General features: G+C 34.6%; 1 protein-coding gene across 1 annotated transcript; it reads left to right on the forward strand.

Annotated features, from left to right (window-relative positions):
• Nucleotides 1-1,566: 1,566 nt before the first annotated feature.
• LOC132562433 (leucine-rich repeat-containing protein 74B-like) lies at nucleotides 1,567-10,055 on the forward strand. The gene is made up of 13 exons (XM_060227178.1): nucleotides 1,567-1,635; nucleotides 2,304-2,586; nucleotides 3,072-3,262; nucleotides 3,610-3,717; nucleotides 4,134-4,227; nucleotides 5,130-5,179; nucleotides 5,633-5,714; nucleotides 5,974-6,059; nucleotides 7,089-7,283; nucleotides 7,898-7,993; nucleotides 8,820-9,101; nucleotides 9,527-9,612; nucleotides 9,908-10,055. The coding sequence occupies exons 1-13, from the start codon at nucleotides 1,567-1,569 to the stop codon at nucleotides 10,053-10,055; spliced, it is 1,770 nt and encodes a 589-aa protein (XP_060083161.1).
• The last annotated feature ends 13,724 nt before the right edge of the window (nucleotides 10,056-23,779 follow it).

Raw genomic sequence — 23,779 nt, forward strand, 5'->3', positions numbered from 1 at the left:
CTAAAAATTAAATTTCAAACCATCGTTATATCATGCTCTTAAAATAGATTGACAATAAAACGACAAGGCATACGGATTTATGTAAAGTATTTATCATATCTTCGAGTTGTTTTCTAACAAAACAAAACAAAAATGAAAATCAGCTTACGTATATTTACTCTTCGATGGCAACAGTGTCCAATAGATACTTAAAAAAACTGACACCATTTTTTTAAAATAATATTCGTTATTGGGCGATTCCTAAAGTGACCATTTGGCGTTTCTGGATTATCATTGTCACAATCATGTCCTCGATCAGTATTTACTTGTAACATAATTTGAAAAATAGGCCCTTCGCCATTTTCTATGTGTTCACATTTGTAATGGATGGATCGCTTTGGATTGAACAATTAAGCGGAAATAAAGACCCGTAATTAATAACTACGTGTTAATATATCACTGAACTAAGGATTTAGAATGGCTGGTATCGGAATGTGTGTGTGTGTGTGTGTGTGTGTGTGTGTGTGTGTGTGTGTGTGTGTGTGTGTGTGTGTGTGTGTGTGTGTGTGTGTGTGTGTGTGTGTGTGTGTGTGTGTGTGTGTGTGTGTGTGTGTGTGTGTGTGTGTGTGTGTGTGTGTGTGTGTGTGTGTGTGTGTGTGTGTGTGTGTGTGTGTGTGTGTGTGAGGCGCGTGTGTGTGTTTGTGTGTGTGTGTGTTTGTGTGTGTGCGGATAATAAATATTAGAACCACAACCTGGGTCTTAAAATTGAAAGCCTTGTGATTTTAATGAGTGATTTAAAGCTTAGAAAAATGCCATGAAAATCTTAACGAGTTTTTTTCATTTCATTTTTCATTTCATGTGCATTGTTTTCAAATAATTATTGTTGACTCTTTACCCATACAGTTTGAGTTTGAATTTCATCTGTGAAAAGCATTTGAAATAATTTTTGAGTTTGTCAGGTACTGAGCAGATCAAGTTAGAAAAAAAGCTACTATACATTGCTCAGTTTATTAGCTCCGGATCAACGATTTTATTACGAAGGAAGATTAACCAATCTCAATGTTTTGTATACAATCAACATGGGTTTGTATTGAGATCGCTATGAGACTATGTGTATTGTTTTTAATCCATTAATCCTCTGGTCAGCGGCTTGTCAGTCCACTCCTTAGTACGGTGATTAGGTACAGAGAAAACTGTAAAAATAAGGAACATTTGTATTGGTTTTATAGAAACTGGACATCAGTGTGGATGGTCCACATATCGACGTGAGATATTGTATCGGGACGTAGTGTACAGCTAGTTGAAATAGATATGCTATTGATCTTAAAGAGTGGATTTAGGAATGAAAGCGGCCATGTTACCAGGACAGAAAAAAGTGAGCACACGTTGAACGCCTCACGTGAACAAATGACAATTCCAGTACAGCATCTATGAAAATTTCAATGACAATTGTGATCGATATTCAAGATCGATTACGATGATATTGATGTAGGAAAGTTTCTGGAGGACAAATCTATCAATTATTTGTGGACATATTGACTAAGGTGTTAAATTTTAGTTAAGTTACCTGTACAAGTGACCGTTAAGATGGACACTATGGAGCTTAGACAGGGCTCGGTGATGTCCGACATCACCAACAAGGCCAAAACGTCACAGGTGAGTTTTGTATGTGCACGTATATAAAGTAACTATATCAAGTCTAACACTGTTCATATAGGTCATCATTAAATACAAACCTTCTTGGTCTCATTATAAAGTCATATTGGTACAAAGTATGTTTATTGTTTTCGAGATTTTACATCTGTCAACATTGCTTTTTATACAGCATTAATTATCGTTCAGTTGATTTTAACAACTGAAAATCATTTAAATTGCAATAACAAACAAATTACATGTTGATTTAGAGATTCGGCAATACGCTTTCAGCATACTCTTATCCTACTAATACATTTGAATGGGGAATAAGACTATAAAGCGAAAACCTCGAAAATGTCGAGTGATTTGATGGTGAAATTGATGATGCACTCGCAACTCTTTGACAACGTTTGTTTTCCCCGGGCACTCCGGTTTCCTCGGTCTTTTCGGAGGTTATTCTCACTCTTCCATTTAGGGCAACAAGAGTAATTGATGTGTGTTTGATAATTTTGTTTCACGAGATTTGTTATGATGTCACGACAAAAATTGAAAGTGACTTTCACCTCATCACGAAGAACCGGTCATGAATCAATAAACATAGAAATCGATCTGGCGATTTGGCAATAACCTAGACCCACACACTGAGGATATCATATCACAATATTTCAATCCGTACTCTACCATTTCAGAGGAGAACATCACTTATGATGAGAAATAACAACAGCACGAGCCTAGCGGCGACAAGTGTCAAGGCACAGGCCTTAGCTAATAAATATCGTCTCTCCAAGACTCCCAATAAACGAGAACCCCAAACTAAAGTCCTTAGGATCAAAAAGCTGAACGAGATGCACGCGACAGGCGCTTTCGATGTCGAGGAAGAGACAATAGAGAAAGCGAGAATACGAAAACAATCAGAAAGGACTATTGGCCAGGGTATCAACCTGGATGAGTTCGATGACTTTGATTTCGACGGTAGGTAATTCGCTCTACAGACGTTCACTCACAAGATATCTTCGTAGTACATGTATTTTCAAAGTTTTGGAAGACAAATGTATAAGTATAAATGTATACATAGATTCACTGAATTTCAGTATCGTTAGGTTTATCTGTGAATTTTAGACCGGCAACAGCGGTAGTTGTTGAGAGTATCAGATAATCTCAATTGGATTCCGGTCACGTGAGCCGTCACCTGCTGGTTGGCACCAATAATGTTCATATGATTCGAACCTGAACATTGTAACTCGTGTTGATTTGTAAAATGAAAGGAAAGACTTCTGTCTGCTGTAGATAGACAAAGAACCTTTTCATAAGATTTGTTTTTTTTTTAAGTTCGGGAAAATGCCTTTCTGCAATTCTTGTGGTAAAATAGAACTCATTTAAGTTTGAGATGTGCATTAGTTTTGTTTTTCACTTTCTGTTTGATAAATAATTAGATATGTCAATTTAACTCGTCACAGAGGAGGAAGAGTATTATTATGTGGAAAACAATGACGAGGATGCCAGCCAGAAAATTTACACTGAAGCATGCAAAGAATTTGGGGCAAAGTACATGAAATTGATTTACAATCAACTCGCAAAAGAAACATTAAGTTTACTAAGCGTGGTGCTAAGAACAACCGACAGCAAAGCCTTCGCAACGGCCCTGGTGGTAAGTCTAAAAATAAAAAAAAAAAAAAAAAAAAAAAAAAAATAAAATAAAAAAAAAAAAAAAACAAAAAAAAACAAAAAAAAAACAAAAAAAAATTTCTAAAAATGGTTGATATATATATAATTATTTAAAAGCATTGTTATGATTGTAACGATTTCAGAATGATATACATACGGCATAGTCGATTTCATCGATTACCAATGTAAAACAAAAACATTTATCCAATGGATAAGGATACTACATCAATACAAATGAATACATTCATTTTTTGTGTGTATATATAGAAATTTTATCGTTTTTTCATAAAGGTCTGATAGTTATAAAAATGAAATATCGACCATTTCCAGAAAAACTCGTCGATTGACACCCTTGTTTTGGAGAATAACAGAATTGGAGGCCGAGGGGCAAGATATTTTGCCGAGGTGCTGACACGGAATCTCTATCTGACAGACGTGGTAAGCTGGTTATAACAAAATTATTGTAATTTTGATTCATTTGAATAATGAAACGGTTTATAATATGCTCATGTACTTGACATTCTTCCAAGTTATCAGATATATGAGGCTAGTTCAGCTCCCCATCTATAGTTTGCTTTTTCCTTCGATGAAATTTCATTTCACTAAGTCGCCTCCTAGTTTCGAAATCTGGGCCCTTGGCATAACCGAATTTGTATTGGTTTTTGTATATAATCTCAGACAGCCAGTTGCGTCCCCTTGTTTGATAGCAGGCGAATTCTTCTTGTCACTTACCTTAGTGTGACTTTTAAGCCTTTTTCTTTCGCCATTTAATCTTTAGACTTCGGCCCTTATTGTCATCTGAAACTCTTCGTTTGTTGTGGATTTTAACTGCTTACCCATTAAATTTCCAACAGAAAATCGTGGAGAACCACCTAGGTTCGGAAGGTGCCGAAGCGATTTGTAAAGCCCTTTGTCACAACAACTACGTACGTCGACTTGATCTCTCAGGTACTAATACAAATTGTCTATTTCTGTAGCCTGGTTTCTAAAAGCCATGAAACAATGTAATGATACACAGGTAACAGAAATCATTTGTGGTTAGCAATATATAATAAACTACTGCGAAATCGTGAATTTCGTGGGTTTTTATTTTTGTCGAAAATGTTATTACTGCGATTAATTCACAAATATTTATGTGCACATAAAAAATGACATGAATTAAAGTACTAGTGGATTTTGTTATGGAAATTGATTCACAAAATCAATTGTCAACGAAACTATATATTATCGTAAAATAACGAAACTGGATCCACACGAAGTAAACACTTCATTTACATTTTATTTTACAGTTTGATGGTTTTCAAGCTTCGTTTTTGAAGGTTGCCTTTCCCCCTTTAAATCTGTCCTATTCGGCATTTCAGTGAACTCAATAACAATCTGTATGAATTAATTCGTGTGCGATTTATTTTCATAATCGCCGCCAATAAAGACAACATCGATAATGGTACGATATAAGTATGATAAGTTTCTCGAAAGCTAAACGCTGAGAAGTAAAACAAGGATTAGAAACAACGATAATAGGATAGTATATGTATAGTTTGTTTCTCGAAAGCTAACCGCTGAGAAGTAAGACAAGGATAAGAAACAACGATAATAGGATAGTATATGTATAGTCTGTTTCTCAAAAGCTAATCGCCGCGAACTCAGTGATTATATAAGCAACGTATAGTATGATACAGTCTGTATCGCGTATGTTAATCACCGCGAATATCTCAGAAGTCAGTGCACACGAAAGAAAGTTGATTAGAAAATATTTTGCTCTACCGATATTTTATTTTAGACAGGTTTCTATGACATGATCTTCTTAACGTGTTTCTTCTTCAAAATAATGATAAAAACGTGTTTTGTAGGAAATGGCTTCGTTGAAGATGATGCACTATTTTTCAAGGATATGTTAGACGTGAGTACACGCAGAAACCCAGTGCTTACTTGCATGGCACTTAAATTCTAGACAGAAGTCGATGTTCTCTCTTTAAAAGTGTTAGTTTTTATGAAACACCATGATATATAATTTAAAAAAAAAACTCTTGTTTTCATAAGTCGTTGGTTAGATTTCAGCATTTATTGAAAAGGTGACAAATTGTAAATGGTACATCATTCGTGGCTGTCACATAGCATTCCCATTGACTGTTGCGGTCTTAAATGGTATTCAGAACACTGAATTTCTTGGTTTCAATAAATCATTTGTTTTCATGCTTCCTCTTAATTTGTTAATTCATATATAAAGGGTTTAAAATCTGACATGATTTGAATTCGCGTTTACTTATAACTGAAAACCATTTTCTAAATCCACCAAATTTATGCCTCCACGAATAATTTCATTTTACAGTATAATTCGTTTTTTAAACTTCAGGAGAACCATGCTTTACGGGAGCTGTACCTTGGTCACAATGGGTTCCGGGAGAGGGGCGGTGAGGTGTTTGCTGACGGACTTGGTATGTTGTCTTTATAAGAACAAAATTCATTTGGACATATATTCATTAACAGCATAAATAATGGCGTTTATGTTTAACAAATGTTTATTGTTTTATAAAAAAAATATGTTTATCATTAAAAATAAACATAAACAATACAGAAATAACTTTAAATTTAGTCAAAAATACCATTTGAAAAATGCCATTTTACTTTTTTGGACAGTACATGTAGTTTCAATTATAGTGCTAGCAACATATATGATGTCTCACTTATACACAGCTACCAACGATTTCCTCAGAGTGCTCGACCTTAGTTGGAATCATCTGCGTATGGGCGGAGCGACAGCAATAGGAAAAGCACTCCAGGTAAGTGTGTTTGATGTCTGTATATTGACTCCGCGTACTGTGGCTTTAGAATACCCTGCTTGTTTGTGGTTTTGTGGACAGCCAGGTTCATCTAAGGAAGAGGTCTCTTTGTAGTTGGTCGTTTCTACGTCACTGAACGTAACGTTGTCATAGTTAATTGTATGTGTATTAAACTCTCAAGACTCCCATGCTTGCACTTCTGGTTTGGGATTACACTATTGAAAACATATAATTTTGAATAAAGTTTGGGGATTAGGTGTGAATAGATGATGATGAGGCAAAACACTAATAATAATAAACAGCTCTGTTGTTGATCAGTGTATGATGTGATAATGAGGATGAAAGGTTGATGATGAAGTGGTGATGATGATATGATGATTACAATGCTGAATATGTGTTACTGCTGATGATGATATGATAGTGATGATGATGATGATGATGACGATATGGTGATGATCATGATAATGAAGATGATGATGATGATCATGATGATGATGATGATGATGATGACGATGATGATGATGATGATGATGATGATGATGATGATGATGATGATGATGATGATGATGATGATGATGACAGCAGTCATTGAGTTTGTATTATTATTGGGGCTTGTGAATGAAACACAGTAGTACATTGTATGTCATGTCAGCAAAGAGGAAAGAGTAGGAAATAATGAGTGCATGTTTTGAGTGAGTGTACATGGGTGTAGTGTGATGTTTGCCAGGGTGTGTATGTGTATGTGAGTCTAGTATATATCGTGTGTTGCATACCTTTGTAAAATCTTGAAAAACAAAATAAAAAAAAAACTCTCAAGACTAACTTATTCCGTGAGGTAAAATTGTAAGTTCTCTACCTGTGTTTGCAAACATTTTGATGGAAGCTGGTTGACGGAATGTCCTATATTGTGATTATGACATTGAGCAAGACACTATATCCCTATTGTTATCGATAGAATGTAGCAAATTTATGGGAAAAGAAATATGTACGCCTCTTGAAGGAAACCATGCTAAAAGCACATTTTTCCAGGTAAACCGTCATTTGGAAAAGCTCGACATTTCATGGAACGGTTTCCACGTACGAGGTGCCATCACAATGAGCAAGGCGCTTGAGACTAACCAAGCTCTCTCGTATCTCGACATAAGTTGCAATCGTCTTACAGACGCTTGTATCACGTGTCTGTTACAAGGACTAAAAGACAATTCTACGCTACGAGTTCTACGGGTAAGTTCTGTTGATGTGACTTTTCTTTATATCAATGTTTCAAAGTGACCATATGACTATTAAACATGTACGACTTCAAACCCATCAGCACAACTGGCTTCTGGTTGTCCGACAATTTAGAATAAAATTGAGCATTGTGACCATATTCTTTGAACTGATTGCTTGAAAGCCGTAATCTAGTGATATAAAAATCACATAGCATAGCGTGGACGTTGAAGTATGTAAAAACATGAATTGATTTGTTTTTATTTTATTTTGTATGGAGGTAGAGGATAATCATTTATACAGAATATAAATGCATGTTTTGTGTTTTGTTTTTGTTTGTTTGTTGTTTTTTTTATTACTATTCTTGTTTTATATGATTTTGTCTCACCAGCTTTTCTTTTGCGGTTCTGGTCATTCTAGTTTTAAAAGGATACTCATAATTATCATGATACCTCTCTAAAGCCAAAAAAATATATCAATTTAAACCGTTTGAGGGCCTCAAATAAAAATCTTCACCGTACCTGCCCTGTGCTGTATACAGTCATAGGTTTTGTTGTTGTTTATATCACTTTTAGTGTTATATATAACACCTTGATACAGTTGTTTTTCTTTTTGTTTTTTTTTTCCAGATGGCTAAAAATCCCATGTTCCCAGATAGTGCACAAAAAATCCTGGAGTGTGTCCAAGAAAATCCAAACATAGGATTGGATCTGATTGATCTCGGGGTCAGTAACCAAAAATGATCCAACAAAACAAGTTGTCCGTCAAGGCACTAAATACCTTTAGACATTTTTATTCCCTCAGTGATCATGGTTTCTGATTTATAAATATTTTACTAACACGATATACACTAATTTTTTCGGGGAATTAAATTTGGGCGTTTTATCTAAAGACAATGCTATACCATACCAAATTTTGAAGGTAGGAATATGTCATTTATGTGAATTGAATTCTAGCTGGGTTTATCTCGATATCATCGACTGATTTTAGGTACACTTTCTTCAAGCAATACTTTCTTACGTATACTAAGACATGGTCATGGTTGTCTGTTTGACGAGATAAGTTGTATAAATAAATGTACACGTGTTCAACGTGACGTTATAATGTTACGCTTATGAAACCCCAAAAGTTATCTCGCTGACCTTGACATTGACATTTGAAAACAAGATGTATTTATGAAACATTATGCCTCCGGTTTCAGTAACATCCCGAAGTGTAACATAAAAACGACAATGAGGAAGGCGTGTGACAATTGCATGCACACTTTGTGAAATACTTAAATCCTACAGTGCAATAGTAAAGGTCAATGTTTATATTTTTCCAAATGTCGGTTTAAGGTCATGATCAAGGTCAAATTTTGGAAATGTCGTGTCACAATGAACACACATGCTTAATATGAATGCCCTTCTTCTTACGGTGCAATAGTTATAGGCAATGTTAAAGTTGGCAACAAAAAAAAGACAGCACAAAAACAATATGTCCCTAACGTTCGATCCGGGGGCATGAACAATACACAATTAATTCACCATTCGTTATGTATAAATCTAACAGGACCAGAGTGTGACGGAAAAATTCTACGAGATTCTGTCCGATCTAACTGAGAAGCGACAAGGATTTAAGGTGAAGTATGGTGTAGTATGGAAAGCCGACAGGGAGGTCCTAGGTAAACAGGATGACGATGAGGACGAGGACGATCTGATAAATGAAGACCCTCTTCTCGTTCTGATGGAATATGCTCGCATGGAGAACATATCACTTGTGGAACTCTTCATCAAACTTGACAGCGATAAAAGTGGGTCATTATCTCGAGAGGAGTTCTTGGACGGTTTAGAGGTGTGTTTAATATTACCAATCAGTATTGTATAATCAAATAATGTTACAAAGTAAAAGGAAGCTAACATGCCACACATAACACACAAACAATCACATTGTGACTTTTAAATTCTTTTGAAATACAACTGAACCTTCAAAATGTCCACAAACGCAAATTTCTATTACTTTGCAATATGAATAGACAAATAATATACCCTCAAAATGGCAAGTTATATTTTTTATTCTTTTTGCCCTCGTGTTAATGATTTTGTGCTTGGATCAAGATTTGTTAACCTTGCGATATTTTCGTGGTGTTACTGTATCAGAAAATGAAAGAAAGCATGGAAAGGAACTAGTATTTGAAGGGCTTTACTTTCTCAATGAATGAAGATTTTCAGAAATGGCTCTTATGTTTTGTTTGTTTTATTTCATTTTTATTTTTACAGCAAGTCAACATCCCTATGCGTAGAAGGGCTTTGAATAAATTAATCGACAAGATGGACCAAGACGGAGATGGAGAAATTGATTTCGAGTAATGAAACAATTTTTAAATCTCGCCTCCTTAATGAAATACTTCGTATATTAAAGTTAAGCATGAAGTAAACTTGTTTTTTAATAATTATTTAAATATATATTAATTATTTCCTCTCATTGAGTGTCTAATTAAAGAGACAAACTTAGGAGTTAAAATTGAAAATTAAGACATGATTCAGCTGTATTCGCTACTGGTAACTGCCTTTAAAATCTAATATATATATCAATTTTATCTAAGGTTTTTCGAATATCATTAAAATCATGATATCTACGCTAACCTTTTTATATTTCAGCGAGCTGATGAGTGCACATGAAGAACACAAAGAAAAACTCAAAGAATATTTACGAGGGGATGTCCCTTTGGACGAAACGGAAATCGGACGGATAGACAAATCTCTGCGAAATGTCATGAACAAACGGTATATTATGCACAAGTTTTAATCCAAGTGTTTTTGAGAGCGCTGAGACGTTTCAATCCCTAGGCTCACAGAATCAATTTGTGCAATTCTTCGTTCAAATGGATCACCCAAATCATTGCAGGACGCATTCATATTAAATTTAATCTAATTCATGTCATTTTAGTTTGTGTTTTCTTTTCTATTTTTTGTTTAATCCATTTTACATGTTTGTTTTACAATTTGTCAATATTGACTACTGTTTGTCATTTAATCCACATCGAGGCTGCACGATGTCACGTGTTTTATTCACATATTTGAGAGGAAAAAATCACATTGAACATTGAACATTCTGTATGATAACACTTGTTTCTGGAATATCTAAAACCTCAAACTACACGATACACTAAGTCACGACAGTCACCATTGATTGGTGCCCACGGGAGATGTTGAATTAATGCACCATGGAAACCTTGGACACACGTCACAACAAAATGGTGTTACCGGTGTGTTTTAACATCTGTACAACAATCCAGGTAAGTTTCATTCTCAATCGATCTTTCCAGCTTTTATGTATACAATAAATAACTACAAGAAAAAGTACACACGTTGGACATCAAATAACATTTCATCACAAAGAATGCAGTATCTTTTTAAAACTATATAAGAAAAACAGAAAGAATTTGTTTTTCTCTTTAGAGTAACATATTCGCCACATGTTAAATCTATGGTTGTACTCCGATATCTCCATTCACAGGTATTATAAGACGCCATATCGTTTTTCTGATCTTCAGGTCATACGACAAAAGGCGGTGTTCCACGACCCCTGGCGGTAGAAGGAGGTTCGCCAATGACATCAATATCGACGACTGGTTTATTCAAGAACAAGCACATAACGAGAAAGAATTTCGAGACGTCATTTCCCGTAATTATCCTCGCTCTGCGCAGGCGCGAGCATGGGTCCAGAAGCTTCTTATTCCTGATGATTCGAACCCTTCTGCGTTTTCTGCTGATAATAATGCGAACACGGTACCCTCTGTAACGACCAATGAAAGCAACGAAAACAACAACGGAAATGACGTCAGTGATCAGTCATAGATCGTAAAACCATGATCAAGCACACTAAGACAGCGTTTGTAGTCAGTGTTTTTTATGCTCCGAATTTTTCGTCGGAAACATTCAAATTTGTAATGTCAATTTTTGATTTTTCAATTGATAATCTGTGAGGAATTCAATACATCTTTCGAGGATTTATTCGCAGCAAGAATGCTAATTAAATGTGATTGAGACTGAATGATCTAGCTGTTATTTAAAGCCGGTGTTAATGGCACGTTCCGTGGTACCAATGTTCTTACTGACCCCGAATCAACGGTGTGGCTGTTGCTTGGATCGTAGTTCCATTTCCACTTGGTTTGCTTGTTAGCAAAAAAATCCTTATCTCGTTTTTTGTAATCGTCAAAGTAAGTTCATTGTTGTTAATTAATATTGACATACAACGCGAAATATCAGCTGGACACGGAAAGCAATCAATAAACAGGTAGAAAGAAACGTTTGTGTATTATTCGTTATTTTAAGTGTATGGTGTTGTAGTAGTGAGTGTAGCTCTGATGATAATGTTAGATATCTTTAGCTGACATGGAATCGTTTACTGTACACAACAAAACGTACATGTTGCTTTGGAAATATTATTGTATCTTGTGTGTTTAAATTTTCCATTGATGTTTTATTGTTTGAACACCGGAAATGGCATTATGAATGCTTTTGTTCATGATGAGAACCATGACAGTAACTTTTGAAACGGAGTTTCATGCGAAATCCAACAACTACGCAGTTTTAGACACTTTAAAAGATTCAATGGTGTGGTTTTGTAGATAGAGATATACAAGGAGGTTTGAAGTTGCTTTATTTACCCTCTGTATGTTGAAAACTCCGCTCGTAATTAATTTCATATTTAACAAATATACCAGAAGGTCGGTACAAGATACTTCTTGATAGTTCCAACGCTGCCATCTTGATAATGTCCCCTCCGAAATCAGTACAAGTCTAATATCGTAGCAAAACGTATCAAGTCAGAATTTAAATAAAAAAAAAAAAAAAACAATTTCTTGAATTTTAAGTGACCACGAGTTTTTAAAATTTATTTTCACCAGATAATGTGAAGTTGACACTTCTGACCTGTTTATTTCATAGTGTCACGTGATGGCCTGAGTGTACTGACCGGTGCTTGTGTGGTGGGGACATTTTGATGTAATTCTTATATTTCTCGACATTTTTCTAAGCTCTAGACTCCAAGTAAGTGTACACGGACATTCAATTACAAACTGTACCCTATATTTTTGCACCATATTTAGGATATCAGGTCAGTTTGGCGATTTTTGTGATTCATAGTGACCGAACAAAGGACAGCCATCTTAGCTATATATAGCCACATATAGAAACATTACTTATATAAAATACGTATAGTGAACAGTATATATAGTATGGCGTGCTCGTCTAAAACTGATACAGGGTTCCATATTACCAAAGAACAGGCTCTAGTTTTCACAACCCCTATTTGTGGAGCTGCTACTGATAAACGGAAACAAATGTCTAGTCCAGTGTCTCCGGACATTATCGAGAACAAACGCCCTGATTTAGGAACACCGGGTTCTCACGTAACCGGTAATTCAAACATGGCTGGCAATAAACTTGAATCCCAAATTTCACCTGAATTTCTGCAAGAATTTGCCCAGATGCTTGCTCCTACCATAGCAACAATGGTGGCTAGTTTAATAGAAAACTCACTCACTCAGACAATCCAACCTATGATACAGAGTGCTGTGAGTACCGCCATTAATAATGATAGCCAACTCGACAGTATCGTCACTAAAAACGTCAGGGAAAAAGTGTCACCCCTCTTACAAACAATTGAAAAGCAAGCATCAGAATTAAAGGATCTGAAAACGGAAATGAATGATCTTCGCTCAGAGTTGGAAGAACAACAACAGTACTCCAGGCGCACTGCGCTTAAATTCCACAACGTCCCAGTACCCCACGGGGATCTTTCTGCTTTTGATACACATGAGGCAGTAATAAACATTGCTCGTGCTATCAAGGTAAACATAAATCGGGAGGACATTTCCAGGTCCCATGTTCTGGGTAAGGTCAAAAATGGTACGACGACTGTTATTGCGCGCTTTGTTCGCTACACAGACCGACACAAAATCTTCCAAAACAAAAAACAGTGTAAAAACCTAGACAACAACATCTTCATTACGGAGAGTCTCACAGGACACCGATCAGGACTTGTAAGCCGTCTCAACAAGCTACGCAAAGAAAAACACATTTATGCCCTGTGGACTATGGACGGCAGAATCTTTTATAAAACGAGTGAATTCTCCGACAAAATCATTATAAAATCTGCAGAATGTGTAAGAGCACTAGAGTTGAAACATCACCCAAGCTCCGTATAATAGATTCCGTGTTTTTTCCTAAAAATGGTCATGTATATATGTCTATGATAACATAGAGGTTGTATCTTATGAAAATTTTTAATATCACATATTACAAGTTTGTTATGCGTCTCATGATATATTAAAAAAATTGTATGTGTCTAATGATATATCACAATTTTGGTATATGTCTAATGATATGTTATAAATTTGATATATGTCTAAAGAAATATTACAAATGATTTGAGTCTAACGGAATAGAACACAATTGGTATGCATTATATATATTACAAATATGGTATGTGATATATGGCATCTGACAAATTTGAGATGTGTCTAATGATATATTCTAAGTTTCGTCTGTGTCCAATGATGCATGTATATAACAAATTTTAGGATTTGTTTCATGATATCATATTGAAAAAATTGGTGATATGTCTAATGACATATTACAAATTTAAATTACGGTAATATTTTATGTGTAATGAAATAATACACAAGATATATTAAAAATTTGATGTGTGACTAAAGGCATAAAACAATTTTTGATATGTGTCTAATGATATATTACAATTTTTGGTATGTGTCTAATGATATATTACAGATTTTGGTATGTGTCTAATGATATACAATGTATTACAATTTTTGGTATGTGCTTAATGATATACAATGTATTACAATTTTTGGTATGTGTTTAATGATATACAATGTATTACAATTTTTGGTATGTGTTTAATGATATACAATGTATTACAATTTTTGGTATGTGTCTAATGATATGTTATAAAATTTATATATGTCTAAAGAAATATTACAAATGATTGAAGTCTGATGGAATAGAACACAATTGACATGTATTATGGTATACTACAAACATGGTATGTGAAAAATGGCATATAACAGATTTGATATGTGTCTAATGATACAATTTAAATTTTCGTCTGTGTCTAAAGACACAGAAATAGTACACATTTGGTATGTATTATGATATATAGCAAACTTCGTATGTGACAAGTGGCATATGGCAAAGTTGATATGTGTCAAAAAATGTATTACAAATTTCCGTCTGAATTTAAATGGCTCTTAATATTTAATTCTAATAATGTGGTTTGTGTCTAATGATATATATAAAAAAAAAACCTTTGTATATGTCAAATGAAATACTACACACTTGCTATGGCCTTGGTGATATATTACAAAGTTGATGTGTGACTATCAGCATTATAACAAGTCTTGATATACGACTATAGGAATAAAACTAATTTGATATGTGTCAAGGGAAAACTTACAAGTTTTGATATTTGCCTAACGATTTATTGCACATTCTGGTATGTGTCAAGTGATATATTATAAATTAGATATATGTCCTAATAAGATATTACAAATTTAGTATGAGTATGCGACTAATTGCACATGGCAAATGTGATATTTGTCTGATGATATATTACAATTATTGGTCTGTGTCTGATGATATATTACAATTATTGGTATATTACAAATATTCTGTGTCTGATGATATATTACAAATATTGGTCTGTGTCTGATGATATATTACAGATATATTGACAGATATATTGGTCTGTGTCTGATGATATATTACAAATATTGGTCTGTGTCTGATGATATATTGATACATTATATATTAATGGTATATCTAACGATATATTTCAAATATTGGTATGTGTCTTAAGATAAGATACAAATTTGGGTAAATGTCTAATGATATATTACAAATATTGGTATGTGTCTAAAGATACAGTACAAATACTTGCATATGTCTAATGATATATTACAAATATGTCTAATGATATATTACAAATAATATATAACTAATGGCATAATGCAATTTTGCTACATGTCTAATGATATATTAAAATATTGTCTAATGATATATTAAAAAAAATGGTATGTGTCTAATGATATTATCAATTTGAATTTGATATTTATCTATTGGAATATTACAAATCTGGTATAGACTAACGAAAATACATTTTGCTGCGTACTACGAGATATTACAAAATGGTATGTGACTAATGGCATACTGCAGATTTGTTATGTGTCTAATGATATTGTACAATATTAAGTCTGTGTCTAACGATATATTACAAATTTCCGTCTGTGCCTAATGGTATATTACAATTTTTTTTTTTTTTTTTTTTAAAAAGATTGGTGTGTTTCAATTTATGTTAGGTCCTTTACTTGTCCTGTACATATTGTTATGATGTTATATCTGAAAGTGTTTATCTAAATGTAATTATCTAAGTTCTCCATCACGCAACGTGCCATACACAGATATACTCTTGTGAAAACCATGTTTTCTCTTTACGATTTTTTACGTCATTTTCCTTTATTTTCTATCTTGTATCTTTTCTGTTCTTTTCTTTTCCTTGTAAGAATTACTACTGGGTGTATTGGCTATAAAACCTTGGTAGATGGACCTGATGGCTACTCTATTGTCTACTCTATTGTTTATGTAATTTTTGATGATGATGGGTAATGATTTAATGCAGTATAGAGTAGCTATTGGTTGCTTCTACCAACGGATACACGGTATAAATACTACATTACATTTTTTCATTTTTATTTCTATCAGTAAACTGTTTACAAGATGTAGGTCTAGCTTAATGAGTATCATTACTTCTTTATTATTAGCCATTCACGCTACTCTGTCTGCCATTACTAACAACTCTTGCTTTCTATTAATTTTACAACTTCTCATCCTGTCATGTAACGATGTCCATCCTAACCCCGGCCCTATCGAGAAAACCGACATTTCTATCTTTCATCTAAATATTCGAAGTCTGAAAAACAAATTATCATTTCTAGAAAATATAGCATTAGATTATGATATTGTCTGTGTCACCGAGACTCACCTTGATAACTCCACCGTAGACGCTGATATACTCCTTAGTGATTATGATGTATACCGTAAAGATCGTGGGTCTCCGGGTGGGGGGATAGCTGTTTACGCTTCCAGGCTCTTGTGCACCCGTCATAGAGCTGATTTGGAATTCCGGGTGGGTGAAATTATTTGGACAGAACTCCAGTTTTCAGAGCAAAAATATCTTCTTTGTACTGTGTATAGACCTCCTAATTGTGATCGTTCCTTCTGGTATTACTTCCGACACTCAATTGAAACGGCTTTTAATGAAACTTCACACGTAGTAATCGTTGGTGATATCAACGTTGACCTCTTAACTATTAATAATAATCATGTATTTGTTGATATCCTTGACTCCTTTAATCTATCGAATATCGTTCAAAGACCGACACGTGTAGGACGTACAAGCTCGACCTTACTTGACCCGATTATTCTGTCTGACACGTGCAGTTTTAGCTACACCGACGTAATAGATATAGACAGTGACATCTCTGACCATAGCGCGACAACGGTTGAATTGACAGTTAGGACTAGTATTAGGAAGACTTATGAAAGAACTATAAGATGCTACAATGACGCAAATTATAACTTATTTAATAATAAATTAAACGATACGGACTGGGTAGACTTATTTGCGACTGCTAACTCTCCTGACGATATGTGTGAAATTTTTACAACGCGATACCTAGACATAGCTAGGGAATGTATACCGACTCGGACGGTGACCGTTAGACCTAATGACAAACCCTGGTTTGACTCAAATTTAAGACGTGAAATTTGGAAAAGGAATAGACTGTTGAAATTGTATAAATCAAACCGCTCCAACAACAACTTATCTAACTTTCGGAAACAACGTAATCATGTGAATAACTTGAAGAAACGAACAAAAGAATTTTTTTATGCTGATATAAATGGAATTTTAGATCGATACTCGAATTCAAATCCTAGAAATTTTTGGAAAATTGTACGTAAATTAGTTAAATCTTCAGACGAATCAAACATTATACCCCCTATTAGAAATACTCATGGCAACATTGAAATGACCGATGATGGCAAAGCTAATATTTTAAATGATTACTTTGTTTCCATTTCTACTATAGACGACATTAATATAGAATCTCCGACGGTAGAATTACGGACAGACTCGACAATATCAGATATACATTTTGAATTGAGGGACGTAATTGACATACTTAAATCTTTAAATGTGAATAAAGCTGTTGGTATAGACACAATCAGTCATAATATGTTAAAAAATACAGCAGTATCAGTAGCTTTCCCACTATCTCTCATCTTTAGATTCTCTCTGGAAACTGGGGTTTTTCCTAAAATGTGGAAACATGCATTAGTGATACCATTATTCAAAAAAGGGGACAAACACAATTTTGCTAATTACAGGCCAATTTCATTATTAAGCACTGTTGGTAAAGTTTTTGAAAGATTAGTTGTAAAATACCTTAATAACTATTTACTAGAAAATTCACTGATATACAAGTTCCAATCTGGTTTTCAACCTGGTCACTCGACAGTACATCAACTTATCGAAATTTATCATACTTTATGCGAAAATCTAGAAAAAATGCAACCTACATGTTTAGTTTTTTGCGATATATCGAAAGCGTTTGATCGTGTGTGGCACAGGGGTCTGGAAGTGAAACTAGCAAATTATGGTATTCGGGGTAAACTTTTAAATTGGCTTGTTAATTATATAAGTGAAAGAAAACAGCAAGTTTGCGTGGGTAACTCTAAATCCTCTATTAAATCTTCTAATGCGGGTGTTCCACAAGGCTCAGTACTTGGTCCCCTATTATTTATTTTATATATTAATGATTTAACCGATAATCTTCAGAGTTTCTCAAAATTATTTGCCGATGACACTTCTTTATTATACTCGAACCCATCCCCTTACAACGTTGAAACTGTAATAAATGATGATTTAGAACAAATTCAAAATTGGGCGAGAAAGTGGCTAGTAAAGTTTAATCCAACTAAAACAGAAGCATTACTTATCCATAATTCCGAATTAGACTACGCGATAGATATAAAATTTGATAATGTTAGTGTGAATTTTGTAGATAATCATAAGCATTTGGGGGTAACATTTGACCAGAATTGTAAATGGACAAGTCATATTGAGGACATTTGTAAAAAAGTATCTAAGCAGATTAGTATCTTGCGAAAACTTAAATTTATTCTAGGTAGACAAACATTGTATAGAATATATAATTCTTATATTATTCCACTATTAGAATATTGCTGTGAGGTATGGGATGGATGTACTCTCGGTGACGCAGACAAATTAGAAAAACTTCAATTAGAGGCTGCTCGTGTGATTACGGGGTTACCATCTTATACGAGCAGAGATTCCTTATATTCTGAATGTGGGTTAGAACCACTTTGCTTTAGACGCTCTAGAAGGAAATTGCAGCTTTTTTATAAAATCAAAAATAACTTAACACCTGATTATTTATCCACTCTTCTTCCCCCCTTAGTCTCAGAAAATTCACCCTATAACCTTCGAAATGCCAATAATTACTCCATACCAAACTACCGTCTACAACTCACAAAATCTTCTTTCTTTCCCTCTACTATTCATCTTTGGAATCAGTTAGATCACGATATCCGACAAAGTGAAACATATTCGGTCTTTAAACACTCTCTCCGTAAAAACACAGACATTCGAATTCCGCCCTATTTTCTTATTGGTGATAGAAAAACTAACATCCTGCATGCCAGATTACGTAACAGATCCAGTACTTTAAATAATGACTTGTTTCATGCTAACTTAATTAATTATAAACACTGTCAATGTGGACACTATATCGAAGATGCTCATCACTTCTTTTTTGTATGTAATAATTATGCCTACCAACGCCTACAACTTTATCGTGAGCTTAATGATTTCATTCCACTAGACCTCCACCTTCTATTATTTGGAAACTCCGAGCTGACTAACCAGGAAAACGAAACTATATGCCAATCCACCCAAAGATTTATTATAAATACAAACCGGTTTTAAATTATACTCTATAGTAAATTATAATCGTTCCTTCCCAACTCGGGTGACAATCGGTTGAGATATGTTATTTCCAGAAGGATCAGCATGGACCAAGGAGAAGGACATCGGTGGCACGGTTTTTTGATAGACATTGACAAGTTGAACGCTAGGAAGAGTGGAATAGTATAAAGAATGTGATTGTCACCTGGGTTGGGTTAGACCATATCGCTATTGTTCCTTTTTCACTACATTTGTAGATGTACTCTCTCTCTCTCTCTCTCTCTCTCTCCCCTCTCTCTCCCCCCCCTCTCTCTCTCTCTCTCTCTCTCTCTCTCTCTGTATATATAATTGTATCTTGTAAATTTCGAATAGGTCATCTTTTGCATTTATATGTGTCTGTTATTTATCTTGGAACGGGCTTTATATAAGTTTGTAAACTTGTGCCCAATCCATTTGTATATACAATTTATGCAATAAAATATGTTTAAATCAAAAATTATTTCATAGTACTCTAAAAATTAGCGTGCATAAGTCAACCCTGTCATGTACCCTTCTTTGTATTCGATATACGTCATAATAAAGTTGTATTAAAATATACAAGCTTTTGACTTATTACAGCGTATTTTTTTTTACTGGATTGTAACCAAATCGACCAAAGTCCTATTTGTTTCCTCATACAAAATAAATAAAAACATGAATTTTCATTGTTTGTGGTGATGTGGAACTTGAATAACCTCCAGTTGTCTGTTAATATTACGTTATCGATTGTTTGTCCACGTGCAAAAAATGGTCGACAGATGCAAGCTTGCGGTCTGACAGAACTTGATAAAAGTCTCTCTTGTATGAACATTATTTTCCTCGGATGATCTTGAGACCTAAATGAGTTTTGGTCTCTTAAGAAACAACATGCTAATTTTTATTCAAAACAATATACAGAAAGCGTTCCATTTTACAAATTGCGTCTTTGAACGGAGTTACAATCTTTAGTCTTCCTGCAGTTATGCATGTCGTCTGCATACCTGTATCTCTCAGGTCGCTACAGCAGTGTAAAAAAGTAATACAGCTATCCCGTTAGAAATAATTATCCTCGTTAAAAGATTTCTTTTAAATATTTCCCCTTTTATTCAATATCTACAAAGCAATAATTATTTTCTTCGTTTAGGTTTGATGTTTGATTTTATACCTGGACGATATTTAAACATAGTAGTTACCTCCCTTAGGTCACAAGGGACATCTTTTGTGATTTTGATCCCTTCCTCTTGATTTGGATGTACAAGATGGTATTTTGCTTCAGATACGCCTCAGAACAGATCACAACCGTATATTTGTACCTCCGTTTACCTTTCTTTTAAAAGAAAGTTTACTAATAAACGCAGATATTCCTTCAGACTGGAACGGGGTGTGTTAGAGAGCGGAACAAGTTTTCAGAAGAGGGTAATGAACATTGATTAAAACTTCTTTGGAGTTCGCCCCTTTTATGTATGAGTTAAACTATATATCAGGATTTTATTCGTTTTATCTTATTTATTTTTCTTTTCTATTTCGACATTCACAATATTACATCACTCTGTACAGCGTTAATGGTATAATGTCAGTGTAATTATAACATTTAAAGCGTAATAGTGCAAAACAATCTAGGGATTCTTTACTCTAGGTTTAGATATTTTACAAAAATAGATATCTTCGTCATTGTCTTAATTGATAGATTATATTTTCAATGCTAAATTATTATTTACTGGAACAAAATTAATGTCTTATCTCGACTCGGTGATAGTCCTTAATTCTGATAGTAATCAATATGGCGTTGTTTATGTTGTCCTCGAATGGTTGTGGAATGTTGTAAACTTACCTGTATTTATATTAACTATTCTTAAGCAATCCTTTGTTGTTGATAAATAAAGTTTCAGGTAAATACACATCAATCATGTATACGACCCCATAGCTTGTATATATGTAATATTATTGGTGTGTTAGTCAATCAAATGCGCGTTACGCGTCAATCTGAGACTTAGTTTCAACCAATCAAGCTGGACCAACACATGAAAAATCTGGATCATATTTTCTTTGGTCTGCTAAAATTGATTACTGTTTCATTTTAATCGATCTCCGGTTCAGGGTAATAAGTTTTAAGAAACAAATTGATTGAAGATATGATATGAACTCTGTTGCAGTCTACTAAATTAGTAATGTGATGAATCGGTGTTCATCTTCACGTGACGTTGCCAGTCGTCTTAAGAATTTCGTGTCGTGCATGTAGTGGAAGCTACATCAATTTTCATATAATCTGTTACCTGAACCACTCATGGATCAGCATGCTTCTGAAAAGATAATTTGTCTGTTGTTATGGGAGGAAATGCATATTTAAAAATTGCTTGTCAACAACCGGTGTTTCTCCACCCAACAATGTACTCCCCTGTGTTATCAGTGATAACGAAGGGTCAGAGTGAAGGTCACCTTGTACATGCGTATCAGGAAGAAGTAATGAAAACGCCTTGTCATAACTGGGGTTCGAACAAGCGATCCTTTGGTCTCTAGCCTAACGCGCTACCGCTCGACTAAAGGGAAATTTCCCCTAGCTGAAGCTAGTAAAGCGACCTGTACTCTCAACTTCTTTACATGTAGGACAATTTGAGGCAGATAATCACATGATAAATTCAAAACTTAGGAGCTGCAAATCTGCAGTTGATAAATCTCAGTCAGTGAAAACAACAAACAGTACAAATATTGAGTTCAATATAAAGATAGCTATTAATTATAAAATACATACATGGATACTTCGGCTTGCAACTGTATGACGTTTTATTCTGACATTCGCGTACACCTACACGAGGATTCTGTCGATCTAATATCGATATTATCTATTGAAACATCAATTTAAAAGAAATCTTTTTCTGTAACAATTTTTTCCTGAACATGATTCCTCTAGTTGTTGTAATGAATTATCGAAATACATCAATTTCGTTTCTGACACTTGTATTTCATTTTCATTTGCGACCGTTTTCAACTGAGAACCGGTAGCGTGATTTATAGGAGTTATTTCCCCTTTATCATAAGTGCAATGGATCAAAATATTTGTTCCATGGGTACTTATCACTGCGATCGTATAAAACAATGACTTTTATATATCTTTTCGTATTGATTTAGTTTGATAAATTATTTTTGTAATCTTTGGTTTAAACGGATTTCGAAACTTCAGTTCAATATTCTCATTTATATGTCGGGCATGGAAAACATGAATTCATGTTTTGAGGGTAACAGCGAAACCAACGAAAATATTAACAGTTCTGCGCTAATCTGTCGTAGCAGTATCCGAATACGCTGGATACATAATGGATACATCTAATAGTTTAGTTTAATGACCTGGCAGGTTTGGGTGGCGGAGGAAATAAAACTGAAGGTCTCGGAGGAAAAACAACAATTCATAGGTAACCATTGTACATGTGATATTTTGAGAAGAACGCCAAGTACATATATATGACAAGAGAATAGCACCTATCTAAAAAAAATATGTTTTACAATTATAGAGAGTTGTGATGAATGAAACTACATGATGCAGCTGTTTCGTCCTCCTATGACTCTCAGTGATGCTAAGTTGAATTAAAGGATTAACCTTTCAGTAAAACTTCTTTCCAAAGAAGTCCAAGTTGAAATTTCGTTACTTATTCCATTTGGAACATCGTTATTAGGAGGTCCATGATATCATAGATCCGTGCTCCACAGAGCAGTACATGTATGTTAAAGGGTACCCAAACGGTATACAGGAAATTTGAAAATATACACTATATCGAGCTTATCAAAATGTTCATGGGTCAAACCCGTACTCAAATTTAATCCTTCGTAATTCTCACATCCCGTGAGGATTTGTTTTTGTCCAATCTCTTTATGCAATACTATTGAAGAAGAAGAAGAAAAAGTATTCTAAAAACCATATTTATAAAGGGTTTTGAATACATGTCTGCAAACGTTAAGGTCCAATGAAGATGGGGCCACGATAATTCAGTCCGTTAGGGCATAACCTCTGGTGAAGACATGAGGTGGTACTTCCATTCTCTCTACCTGTGGCTGATTGAGTTTATCAGGAAGATGAGAAACAGACCAGTCTGTGCTGTTGTGGCTGTGCCTTTGGTTCACTTTACCCTAATTGCTTAAATGCGACGGCCTCCCGTATGTTGTACAAAGAGGTACAGTAAATGCGACAGCCTCCAGTATGTTGTACAATGAGGTACAGTAAATGCGACAGCCTCCGGTATGTTGTACAATAAGGTACAATAAATGTGACGGCCTCCAGTATGTTGTACAACAAGGTACAATAAATGTGACAGCCTCCGTATGTTGTACAATGAGGTACAGTAAATGCGACAGCATCCAGTATGTTGTACAATGATGTACAATGAATGGGACAGACTCCTGTATGTTGTACAATAAATGCGACAGCCTCCAGTATGTTGTACAATGAGGTA

This window comes from Ylistrum balloti, unplaced genomic scaffold (assembly GCF_031769215.1).
Source record: "Ylistrum balloti isolate Yb309-2 unplaced genomic scaffold, AGI_CSIRO_Ybal_v1 Utg369672, whole genome shotgun sequence".
In the NCBI taxonomy this organism is placed as follows: domain Eukaryota; kingdom Metazoa; phylum Mollusca; class Bivalvia; order Pectinida; family Pectinidae; genus Ylistrum; species Ylistrum balloti.